Here is a 12,810-nt window from a genome sequence, read left to right on the forward strand (position 1 = left end):
AAGGACCACAGGGTTTAATGACTTCAGACCCGTCGCCCTGACCTCTGTGGTGATGAAGTCCTTTGAGCGCCTTGTGCTCTCACACCTAAAAGACATCACCGACCCCCTCCTGAACCCCCTGCAGTTTGCCTACAGAGCCAACAGGTCTGTAGATGATGCAGTCAACCTAGCCCTTCACTTCATCCTCCGGCACCTGGACTCCACAGGAACCTATGCCAGGATCCTGTTTGTGGATTTCAGCTCTGCCTTCAACACCATCGTCCCAGTTCTGCTCCAGGAGAAGCTCTCCCAGCTGAGTGCGCCCGACTCCACCTGCAGGTGGATCACTGACTTCCTGTCTGACAGGAAGCAGCGCGTGAGGTTGGGGAAGCACGTCTCTGACTCCCTGACCATCAGCACCGGTTCCCCCCAAGGCTGTGTTCTCTCTCCTCTGCTCTTCTCCCTGTACACCAACAGCTGCACCTCCAGTCACCAGTCTGTCAAGCTTCTGAAGTTTGCGGACGACACCACCCTGATCGGACTCATCTCTGATGGTGACGAGTCTGCGTACAGATGGGAGGTGGACCATCTGTTGGACTGGTGCAGCCAGAACAACCTTGAGCTCAACGCTCTAAAGACAGTAGAGATGGTTGTGGACTTCAGGCAGAACCCAGCCCCACCTGACCCCATCACCCTCTGTGACTCCACAATTGACACTGTGGAATCTTTCCGCTTCCTGGGAACCATCATCTCCCAGGATCTCAAGTGGGAGCCAAACATCAGCTCCCACATCAAGAAAGCCCAGCAGAGGATGTTCTTCCTGCGGCAGCTGAAGAAATTCCACCAGCCAAAGACTATGATGGTGCACTTCTACACAGCCATCATTGAGTCCATCCTCACCTCCTCCATCACCATCTGGTACGCCGCTGCTACAGCCAAGGATAAGGGCAGACTGCAGCGTGTCATTCGGTCTGCTGAGAAGGTGATTGGCTGCAGTCAACTGTCGCTCCAGGAACTGTACACCTCCAGGACCCTGAAGTGGGCAGGGAAGATTCTGGCTGATCCCTCCCACCCCGGTCACAGACTCTTTGAGACTCTCCCCTCTGGCAGGAGGCTGCGGTCCATCCATCTGCTCCTGGATAAGAAATTTCCCTACAAAACACATATAAAACATGCCCCTACAGCTCCTCTACCATAACACTGGCACTCCACAGGACTGTGTCTTGAGCCCCCTCCTCTATGCTTTGTATACTCAAACAAGATTTGCGCACTCTCCAATTGGTGCAAAGACAATAACCTGGCCTTGAAACATTAATAAAACTAGGGAAATAGTGCTGGATTTTACAAAATGGAACCTGCCTTTCTCCTCATTAATGGTAAGAAAGTGGAGAGAGTGATCAATTTCCTTTGGACCACCATCTCTCCTGGTCGGCTTATGTAACAGCAGCAATAGAAAATTGCAGCAGACGTTTTACTTTTTAAGACTGTTACACATAATAAACCAAAGGAAAATCTGCTAGGGATAATCTACCGCTCTAGAGCATACTGGCATACTGTGTCACAGTGTGGTGTGCTGGTTGCCCTGCCACAGAGCCGCAGAGCAAGGCTGTTCGAAAGGTGCTAAAAACCGCAGGAACAATCATCGGCTGCCCTTTTCCTTCTTTGCAGGACACCATCACTTTGAGATGTCTCAAGAAAGCCAGAAGCATCATCAGGTACAATATGCATCCAGCACATAAGCTGTTTCCTCTTTGCCCCTCTTGGTGGCGCTATAGAAGAATAACAAGCGGGACAGACTGAACCACTCTCCACAAGCTGTTTATACTTTACACGTCAATGACGTTTTTGTAACATCTTTAAGTACCTTTATTTGTTTTTTACCGACCTTAATTGTGTAACTAGAACTTGTTTTGTCGTTATTTATGTTGTGACTACAACGAATCGCTTGAGAGCCGTAGTTGTGCCATGATAATAAATTAATTCAAAACTGAAAAAATGAAAACACATCGAAGCCACTATGTCTTTTGTTTTTGTCCGACCTCCAGACCGATAGGGGCGGTGTTTTGTTTCTAAGACGTTTAATAGAGAAGACGAGAGTTTGCGGAAGAGTTCAAAATCTCAAGCTTTGATGCACTACCGCAAACACACTGATTTGTTTGAAAGGATGAGGGTATACCACTTGGTGGCGGTAATGCACCAATCTGTAGTTTGCCTTTCGCAATTAACAACACAAAGAATAAGCAGAAGAAGAAAACTAAGAGTTGGCGGAAAAGTGTCCAGATTTGAAGTCAGAGCTGCTCCCCGGGGCAGGGGTAACTAGAGAGGAGCAGATCTGTGGCAGAGAAGTTGGCCGGACGGTAGCCTGATGAACGACTGGAAGGTGAGAAACGGTCCTTATCTGATTACTGAGGAGGACATCCCGCCTATCTGCCCTGATGTCCTCACTTATCGACCAGCATCCTTCCGTGTATTTCGTGGTTAAAGATTGCGATGTATCTGTTAGATAACACTTTAGAAAGGCAGACGACCTACTAGATTTGGTATAAATTGATACATTCCCCACACATCTGATGCAGTCATTTGTGGATTTGATACTGAATTGAGTCGAGTTTATTTAGTTTAAAGGTAGTGCGCAGTCATTAACCCGTTTGTTGTATGCCTCAATGTGATTATGGCGGAAGTGGCACAATACTTCACTTTAACTCGTACTCCTGAAGCAGAAACTAAACACATAACAGACATTTAAATATTAACAGAGATATTGCCCTCATTTGGTTTTAAATGCTTACAGTTTGGCCTGTTGTAGGTGATCAGGTCAGCCACACAGCATCAAGATGTCAATCAGAAAGTTTCATATATCCATGAGTGAAACTTGAGTGAACATGAGTGAAATATTGTTTGTATTGTGTGTTCTTACACTGGGATTTGTCTTTTCACATTTTGTCAACAGCAAACTTCATTGTACTCTATTAGGATTTTGCATGATAAAGCCAAAATCAGAATCAACTTTATTCAGCAAGTTTGTGTTCATAAACAAGGAATTTGACTTCAGTTTCCATCACTCACATGGTATATCAATATCAGACCACACAACAACCACAATGTGTGAAAACACATCAATGAGGACAGGGAGTAGTATGTACAAGTGTGTGTGTGTTTTGTTTTGTTTTGTTTTAATGTATATAAAAGATGTTATGATGGTGCAAATATGCCTTTTTGTTTCCATCAGAGTAGCTGATTGGTTGTGAGGTGTTTATTCTGTTCATCAGAGAAACAGCCTGGGGGAAGAAATTGTCTGCGGCGGCTGCTTTTAGCCATTAGCGCTCTGTAGTGCCACCAGAGGGTAAAAGTCTAAACAGTTTGTGTCCAGGATGTGTGGGGTCTGCAGAGATGTTAGCTGCCCTTTTCCTGACCTTGGACCTGTACGACGCCAGGATGGAGACAAGGTCAGCCCTGATGATCCTCTCTGCAGACCTGATTGTTTGTTATAGTGTGGACGTGTTCTGCTTTGTTGATGAGTCAAACCACACAGTGAAGAATGAGCACAGGACAGACTGAATGATGGCAATGTAGAAGATGACCATCAGCTCCTGTGGAAGGTTGTACTTCTTGAGTTTCCACAGGAAGAGGTCTCTGCTGGGCCTTCCTCTGAATAGTATCTTTTTGTGAGGACCACCTCACGTCTTGAGAAAGGCTGGTTCTGAACCAGAAGTGAACCACAGTAGACACAGCGTTGTTAAGTATGGTGAGGGAAGGCCATGTAGGGGGTGTTATCTGGAAGTCCACTGTCTTCTTCAATGGATTTAGCTGTAGGTGGTCCTGAGCCCACCGGTGTACCAGCCCGATCCACTTTCTGTCTGTATACAGACCCTTCACTGTTCTGGATCAGACCAATGACAGCGGTGTCATCTGCAAACCTCAGGAGTTTCGCAGACGGGTCTGCTAAGGTGCAGTCAATTGTGTACAGAGAGAACAGGAGTAGGGAGAGCCGGTGCTGATGGTTCTTGTGCTGGAAGATGCTCCCCAGTCTCACCTGCTGCTGCCAGTCAACCAGGAAGCTCGACATTCACAGACACACAGAGGCCTGCACTGTGAGCTGGCTGATCCTGGATTCTGGATCTTGGTGTATGTGCCTTCTGGTGCAGGATGTCTGGGTTGATAGTATTGACGTTTTCCTAGAGGATTCTGGCATACGTCCCTAGGTTGTCAAGGTGTTCCTTAAAGCTTTAGCTTTTAGTGTGACAAATGTGAAAACAGTTGAAGCAGTATGAATACTAAATAACGCGCCTGTGTTGAGCACCAAACCCCTGCCAGTGGAGGCCAGGATCATGCCAGTTTGGAGGTTGATTATAAAACAGTAGATGAAAATGGATGTTAGTTTAGGTTACCTGGTCTGAAGATCTTTCAGTTGAAAGTCTTATTTTTCACCTCCAGATGCATCAGTGGGATTTGTCTCCGTTTTCCGTGACTCCGGCTGCGAGCTTGCTGTCCAGATGTGTCTCTGTCGGAGCTGCATCCCAGGTCAGGACATTATGTCCTTCTTACATTATACGAAGTGTTTTCTATTCATCCCCTTTATCCGGTTTCCTACTGACAACTATATCTGTAACGTATGACCACAGTTTACTGTTTCATCATTTTTAACATGTCAGCAGCTGTGCCTGCTGACATGTTAAAAATAGAGGTTCAGCTGGAGAAAAGAAGGTCTCAGGGTGTTCCAGAGCTCCAGGACCATCGTCTTCTGATGAGTGGACTACAAAAGAGTATTGCCACCAATGCAGAGCTTGCTCAGCATGAGCAGCTGTCGGATGTAGGTGGATCTGGGCTCTCGTGAATACGCATCAGTCCAGAACCTCTTGTGTTGTTATATTCTGACGTTCAGCCCTCTGGAGTGATGTCTTATCTTCCCTCAGGAGGAAATTGACTCTGCCTTCTCTGACCCAAACCCCGTCTTCTCATCGCACCTGCATGAGGCTGAAGAGCAAATCAGAAAACAGAAGCAGCTGGATGAGGTATGCTTCACTGCTCCCACCCACCTCCTATTGCAGTACATGCAAAAGCCTTACATCTTCTAATGTTGCAGCAGAGGGAGCCGAAGGTAGACGTGGTGGTCATACGGCGCTGGTGGTGGCGGTGTGTCAAACAAGTCTCCGGTGTGTCAAACAATTTATAAAACACAAAACGTTTGTGGATTTCAAAAAGAACTTGCTGCACAGGTTTGAATTCTGATTGGGTTTTTCTAATCAGCAGATGGTGAAAATTATTTATATCTAATATTCACATAACATGAAATCAAAGACTTGTCGTTGCCATCAGCAAGGTTCTTGTGTAATTCTGACTAGAAATGGAAGACTTCATTGGTTCCCTGGCCTGATCCCGGCTTTCGTGCATTAACCATATATGTTCAGTCGGGTTGAGGTTTGGGCCGTTCCAGAGGCTTTCCTGTGGGAACAACCAAATGCGTCCATGTTTCGTCTACCTGCTGATTTCAGTTGAAGCAGGACATGGTCCTCCTTCACTAGTTCTTCAGTTTGGTGCAATGCTCCTTTACCACTGGCAGTGGTGCTTCCCCTAAGCATGTTGCTACCACCACATGCTTGACAGTTGGTGGTCTTGGGTTAGAATACCTCCCCTTCACTACATTTGGTTTGTCCATGTGGACAGCTGCTTGACTGTCTGTTTGAGAGCAGAGGCCTCCTGCTTGGTTGGCACCTTCTCAGTCCATGGTGATGTTAAACCCATTTCACAGACTACGAGTGTCACAGAGACACTCGTAGTCCAGCAGCTTCTGCCTTATGATGGTCTTGGGCCTTGGTGGTTCCTGGGTTGTTGCTGAAATTTTGAAGCTAACATAAAACTTCTTGAATATAACCAACATCAACCCTATTAAATATTTATGGACTATGATCAAAGCCAGGTCTGTGTCAGAAAATGAGACGTCCTGATTCTGAGAAGAAGTGTGGTCCAATATCTAACCAGAACTGAACTGTTTGATGGCTACCAAAGGTGTGTGGTTTCTCTGTTTCTTGCTAAGAGACGTTTATCCAAATTTCAGTGTATATATTTGAGCCTTTATGCATATTTTGAACCTTTTGTGTAACAATTTCTTGTTGTGTTGAAGCATTGAAATGCGGCATTAAAAGCTCTGAATGAACATGACATTCATGCTGATGATCCGATATAAACGTCAGAGCAGATCTGTATTACTCTGAGGAAAAATGAACCTTGTGAGGCATTGTGAGGTGTTTGTTTTTCCCTTCTCCCAGTCATGCCTTTGTAGAGCTAAACTCAGTTGCTAGCTGGGGCAGTTTTCTTTTACAATGCATGAATTTCAATAAGGAAGCAGCTCAGTCTTTATCAGTCAGCTTCCAACATGCTGCTGCAGCAGCTGTGACAGATCAGCTCAGCAGAGAGAAGCCTTGGGATGCATCATTTTCCCATAAAGACTGAAATGGATTGAGATCCAAAGTGTTTGCTGGCTATTTCAGAGAGCTGATCTCTCCTCCGGGAGAGAAGAGCCCTGGTTTACAGGGAAACCAACAGTTTCCAGAGCAACTGGTACTTTCCTTTGGTTCTTCAGGTGCTCCTGACTGACTGTGTAATTCTATAAATGTGTTTTGTCCGGTCCCACTAATCCAGGTGCAGCTCCAGTTAGAGCTGTTGAAGGTGGAGGAACAAAGTGCTGACGTCACCCATGGCTTCCACCTCAGTGAGTTTCACTTTCTTCAGCTCTGTGACTAAATCTGGAGCCATACTGAGGATATGTGACGGAGTAGTTCAGTCCAGCCCAGTATATGCTGACCAGTCAAGTCCTGTTCAAAAGAGGACATGAGTTCTAAATAAATGATTAACAGGTTTACTCTGAACTTTGCTACATCCTTAAGAGATAATGTAGTCATTTAGTTTCAACCATATGAACATGGAGGACATCTGCACTCCTGAACCTTTGCTGTTTTGACACATTACATCCACAAACTTCATTTTAATTTGAAATGATCTAAGGTTTTAAAATTACTTTACAAGTAAAAAAAAATCTAGATTTACTGGAGAATGTCTGTGAAAATCAGTTTTCACTGCTTGCCACGGATTGTCAATTGGATTTAGGTCTAGACTTTGACTAGGCCATTCAACACATGAATATGCTTTGATCTAGACCACAGGTGTCAAACTCCAGTCCTCGAGGGCCGCTGTCCTGCAACTTTTAGATGCCTCACTGCTTTAACACACGTCAATCAAATAATGGGGGAATTAGCAGGACTCTGGAGAGTTTGACTGCATACTGAGGAGGAAATGTAGCCATTTGATTCAGATGTTTCAGGAAAGTGGTCCCTGATTGGAGTTGGAGCCCCCTGATCTAGACCATTCCATTAGTGATGTGAGTCACTTCACTGACTCCGATATCATGATTATCTCTTTGAACTCATTCCCTGACTCTTTTCTGCTACTGCTAGCTAGCCAACTATCATGACCAGTTTCATGATTTCTTCCTGCTGCCGCCGCTGTGTCCTCACTAATCACATCTGGGTTCTGCCCTTTCATTGCCTTATTGATTGACATTATTAATTCAGTAATTTATTTTCTGCCACATGCATCACAAACATTATCACCAGAGGTATGCACTAATGTTGTATTGCACACTTGTGTCCGTCAGAACGAAAAGCAAATTAAGGTTTTCTCTTCAGGAGCTGTTCATCTGTCACATTCTTCACCAACAAATATGATTTTCCTGTTTTTAAATCAGAGGTTTCAGCAGAACGAATCATTGGGGACAGGCACAGGGTGGAACTGGTAACTCAGGGTCAGTGACTCAAATTACCCAAAAACCCGATTCAGTTTGGGGAATGACTCACAATAACTCAAATCAGTTAAAAGAATTGAGTTTACCAGAACTACATCCACCTCCACCCCAGTCTCGAGTCTTCTGCAGCCTCTAACAGGCTTTCTTCCAGGATTTTCCTGGATTGAGCTCTATCCATCTTCACATCAACTCTGACCAGCTTCCACCACATTTGTTTTTTTTTTTTTTTTTTTGCATGTAGGCCACAAGGTTTAATTTTGGTCTCGTTTGATTGGAACATCTCCTTCCACGTGTCTCCTACATGGCTTGTGGCAAACTGCAGACAGGACCTCTTATGGCTTCCTTCTACTTCCGTGCTCCTATAATGGACCGATTTTTGGAGTGTCTGACTAACACTTGTCCTGTTGACATGTTGTCCTACCTGAGATGTTGATTCTTTAAATTCGTAAACATCTAATTAGTCTTCTGAAGGCACTGAATTTCAATTTTTGTCTGACTACAAGGGGTTGAATTCACACCACCTCTTTTAGATCCTTATGAAATATTTCTGTGCTCCTTATCATGCACACCTCTGTTGGTCTGTCACATGCAATCCCAATACTGTGAACTGAATACGTAAATGTGTGGAAGTTTGTGGTTGTTCCATGAAAAAATGGGAATTCGATCCAGCGCTAGGTATTCCTTTGCAAGTCTAAGTGTGTGCACAGGATTTTGAGAAATGAACCATTCTGAGTTACAAGCTTTAAAAAAGCTTCATGTGAAATCCATTAGAGTGTGTAAAAATATATAAAGCAAAATAATGACAGAAATCTGAGCAGTCAACTTTTTAATCAGATGGTCTGATCTCTGCCGGTGCATTGCCCCTAGGTCACAAGAATGAGAAGCTGCAGCTGCTTGGTAATCACCTCCTGGGAATCCTGAGGGAATACAAGGTTCTGAGACAGAGACTGATGAGGCCGCTGGTTCGCACCAGCCTGCCTGTTGTGGTTCACATGCACGCGTAAGATCTGATTCTTCATAAGGCCGAGAACACACGGCCAGACATAGGGAAATGTGTTTGATTCAGATAAATCCAATGTATTTCTAAAGCACCATTGCACAACACAAGTCATCTTGAGGACCTTTACTGGACGGGTCAGTTCCAAGTCATACTGTATCTAATTCTTTGTTTCAGGTTTGTGGTGGACTCCATCAAGCTGATGATGGACTTCATAGAGTGTCTGGAGGAGAAGCTGAGATCCAGCCACAATCAGACCACCGCCACCGACTGTCTCACCCTGCTGGTCAGTTCCATTACAGATGTGGAACAATAGTTCTACTCTCCCATTCAGTGCATGGTTCTGTCGTTTGCAGAGCAAAAATCATAACCCAGCATCTGTTTGCTGCATGCCAGTGCCAAACATCCTAATAAATATCAAACTATGCTCCTTTGAGAGTGATCACCTGCTAGAGCAGAGTTGGCACCAAATCACAGCTGCATGCATCTCAAACAGAGGAAACCATGGTCCAAAACAAATGTCAGCAATGTAAAGCCTGAACCCTTTCTGCACCGTCTGAACTGCTTCATCATTATGATGCCAGTCTACCAACCTTGAGGTTGTTTGTTCAGAGCCTCAGCACCACACAAATAGTGCCAGATTTTCTCTAAAGGCTGTTTTTCTCGCCCTGCGTTCCCACTGAAGGAACCAGGATCAAAGCTGACCAAAGTGGTTAGAAACCCACCTTGAAAACAACCCTGCTAGGGAGGCTTTTAGGATAGACCCTGAACTAAAGGCAGAGCTTCGTAGCAGGAGGATGCTAAACATTTCTCACTGGCTAACTATCCCCAGGTTTTTATTTCAGTCATGTCCTCCTTTGCAGGTCATTATTTCTGTTACCTTTAGATTTGACCGTAATTCTGGATTTATATTTCCAAACACAACATTTAAACCCAGTCACCCATGCAGAGCATCGATGTTTTACACAGTTTTCATCCAAATACATGAATAAAATCCAACAACCTTAGTGGAACTATTTTATTAAAGGAAGCACTGCGCTGAAGGGAGAGACGCTCCCGTCAAAGTGTGTTTATGTTCTAAAATATAGATTAAAGCGATCACAACTACTAATCTCCTACAAGATTGGTGCAGTTTATTTAAAATGAATTCTATCTTACTTAAACGATAACCACTAAGAAACAATCTAAGATTAATGCAGTTTTAATCTTAATGGTTTTTAGTGGCATTCTGAACTCTGCTGTTCTGGTGGCAAGTCTATATCCCCGAACTGCAGCACTACTTCTCTGAGTCAGGGAACATGGTCTACATAACCTGTCCAGGTTTCAGACCCAAACAATGGAAACACACACAAAAAACAGCCTGCATGCACACTGCTCACTTACGTTCTGCAGAAAACATGCTTTGGAGCCCATCGTGGACATGTGCCTTATTATACACATCAGTGGGTGAGGCTGGAGAAAATGTGCCGTATGCTCTGTTTTTAAATACACAGGGTTCCTATGCAAGCTGGGAAATTCTGGAATTTCATTCAAGTATTATCCAGGATAAATGAAAAGAGCCTAAGAAAAGAGAACTGTATTTTATTTCTTCATACGGTTAATGGTTCCCTTCGGTTCAACAACAAGCTCTGCACACATATGCAATAAACACAACAACTTCTTTCCAAAATATAAGAATTTCTTAAAAGAACAATTCAACTACAAGGTAAAATATTTGAATTAACAAACTCTTCAACTAGGCTAGAACAATTCAGTTAACACTACCAAACAAAATGAAGGAATAACGAAAACTAAGGAACTATGTACAAATAAAGGAAAAAGGGAACCAATAAAAAAAAATATCACAGTTCAGTGTAGATATTTAAGAACCCAGGTTCATTTTGAGGAATTTGGAAATTAGGTGAAATTAGTTTTAAAACGAAGAACAATTGTCATGTGTTCAAACTACCAATTCACAATGCCAGTCAAACGGGTAGATGCAATATTTTAATAAAATAATATTTCAATCAATTCGAAATCAATAACCTTAATTGATCAATTGATCTTAATGATGTTAACTAGCCATCACATGCAGTAATAAACTACTAAAATGAAGAAAAGGAACATCAATAGACTCAAAATGGCGACAAAATATCTGACCTTCTTGGCGCTAGCATTAGCAGTTGGCAGTATTAGCTAACAAAGAAAAGCTTAATCACCCCTCCTTTTCAGTCACACATGTACTTTCATTTATAGAAATATTAATGTGCGTCTGAGCGCCAGTAGCAGGTTCTGGTAGATTTGTGTTTAAACCACTCATTGAAGTAAAGTTTGTCATAACTTCAAAATACAACTAAAGGCAGTTAGCATTAGCTCAGGAGGTAGCCTGCTAGCACTCAAATAGTTTGACTTTTAGAACCACAAACAAAACAAAACACCATGAATTAAACAATAATTTTTCCTAAACGATTTTTTTTCTGCTGAGCACAACCTCTTAAATGAACCGTTCTGATCACCGGGACTGAAGAAGGTACACAGAATGTTGAGTTGCGTGGAAAAAGCGAGCACAGAAGACTGCTCTGGGTAGCAGCTTGGGGTAACTTCTGTCTGGACCGGCACGCAAGAAGGCGTGCAATGATGCGGTTTCATTGCCTTCTCCTTCAGCCTGGGGGGAAAAGCACTTCGATTGGAGACAATGTCTCTTTTGGGTGCAACCTCTGACTCGGATTCATTTTCTGCAGAAGCTCAGCACCTTGTCCTAATTTCCCCCGTGATATGCTGGATGCTCACAGCACATAATAAATTAACTTTTGGTTGTTCTTTGACCTACTGATACACAAACGTCATATCACAGTCATCTTTGAATTCAAGGATTCTTCAAAGTAAAGCCTTACTTGCCAGTGAGTTTCAAAGACATTCAGGTGGTGTTGAGCTTCCTCCCCGATGTGGTCAGCTGTGCTGCCGTGAGTAAAAGAGAAAGAGGCGATGGGAGAAGTGTTTTGTTACTGGCTCCATGACATCACAGGAATTCCAGCTGTGGCTCCTCCATTCTGAGCTGGACTAAAAGTAGGTTGATGCTGTGCATTTAAGGATTCAGAGTTTTTACCAGTTCTTTTTGTTTACAGTTCAGACCATGTTTTATCCCTTAGTTGAGGCACAGCGTTCACATTTTACAAGGTCATAATGTTCAGGAGGAAGCATGTTCTGATCACATGCTCCATGCACATGATCATTCTGAAGTTGTTATTTCCGTGTCTCTCCTCTCCAGGATAGATCGCTCGCCCTCATGCAGACTCTGGCAACAGAATCAGAGACTTTGTTTCGCAGGATTCAGCAGTGGAGGTCCATCAGCAGCAGCCGCCCAGGAGCATCAGAGGAACAGCATCGTTCTTTTCCCACATCTGGGCTGTCAGCTTCCTGAGAAATCTTTAGTTTTCCTCTGATCAGAATCCCCAACCTGCATGAGTACAGCTACCAATACGGCTTCTGTAATTCCAGTAGCCAGTGAACATCTCACCTTCACGTCTCTGAGATCACAGCTGTTTCTATGAAACCATCTTTGAGAGGTTTTTATCAACTGGACCCAAATTCATGTAGCTATCACCTGCTGGACCTCACTAACAGCGTTATGCTCTTTCACATAATATTGTAACCTCAACTGTATATTGTTATGTTATTTTACAGATTTGAATAAAACTTGGTTGAATTTTACAGAAGAAAATCTTTATTTTTAAGTTTTAACTAGTTTTTTGTTTTTTACAATGCATGTCTCCAGTCACCTTTGTTCTTCGTTCTGATCTTCATTATGTTAAAGAGGAACTGGCTGGTTGACCAGAATGCTCCTGTGGGTGTGTGTTTGTAATAAGAACATAAATAAAATCCTTGTAATCAACCCAGAAGAAGAAGAAAAATTAAGGAAAGCTGAGACTGTGATAGTGAGACTAAGCTTTACCTTAGTAACAACTAGTGTAATTCTGCTGCTGCATCAATCTCTTTATTCAATTTAAAGGAGTTACCAATAATTACTCCCAGATTCCTGACAGCAGAGAGGATCCGC

The 12,810-nt window shown here is 43.4% G+C and overlaps 1 protein-coding gene across 2 annotated transcripts; it reads left to right on the plus strand.

The window, feature by feature from the left end:
- The first annotated feature begins 2,086 nt into the window (after positions 1 to 2,086).
- On the plus strand, positions 2,087 to 12,464 carry haus2 (HAUS augmin like complex subunit 2). 2 transcript variants are annotated; one of them, XM_047393182.1, is made up of 7 exons: positions 2,092 to 2,359; positions 4,414 to 4,500; positions 4,893 to 4,991; positions 6,619 to 6,688; positions 8,645 to 8,777; positions 8,952 to 9,060; positions 12,022 to 12,464. In XM_047393182.1, the coding sequence occupies exons 1-7, from the start codon at positions 2,345 to 2,347 to the stop codon at positions 12,172 to 12,174; spliced, it is 666 nt and encodes a 221-aa protein (XP_047249138.1). In that variant the 5' UTR covers positions 2,092 to 2,344; the 3' UTR covers positions 12,175 to 12,464. The 2 variants fall into 2 exon arrangements, with proteins under 2 accessions (XP_047249139.1, XP_047249138.1); XM_047393183.1 differs by lacking the exon at positions 4,414 to 4,500 and having other exon boundaries at positions 2,087 to 2,359.
- Positions 12,465 to 12,810: the final 346 nt, after the last annotated feature.

Source organism: Girardinichthys multiradiatus, chromosome 19 (assembly GCF_021462225.1).
Source record: "Girardinichthys multiradiatus isolate DD_20200921_A chromosome 19, DD_fGirMul_XY1, whole genome shotgun sequence".
Classification (NCBI taxonomy): domain Eukaryota; kingdom Metazoa; phylum Chordata; class Actinopteri; order Cyprinodontiformes; family Goodeidae; genus Girardinichthys; species Girardinichthys multiradiatus.

Coding starts and splice junctions, on each gene's coding strand:
- haus2 (XM_047393182.1), top strand. Junction 4,501..4,892: donor CTGTCGGAGCTGCATCCCAG/GTCAGGACATTA, acceptor ATCTTCCCTCAG/GAGGAAATTGACTCTGCCTT. Junction 4,992..6,618: donor AACAGAAGCAGCTGGATGAG/GTATGCTTCACT, acceptor CCACTAATCCAG/GTGCAGCTCCAGTTAGAGCT.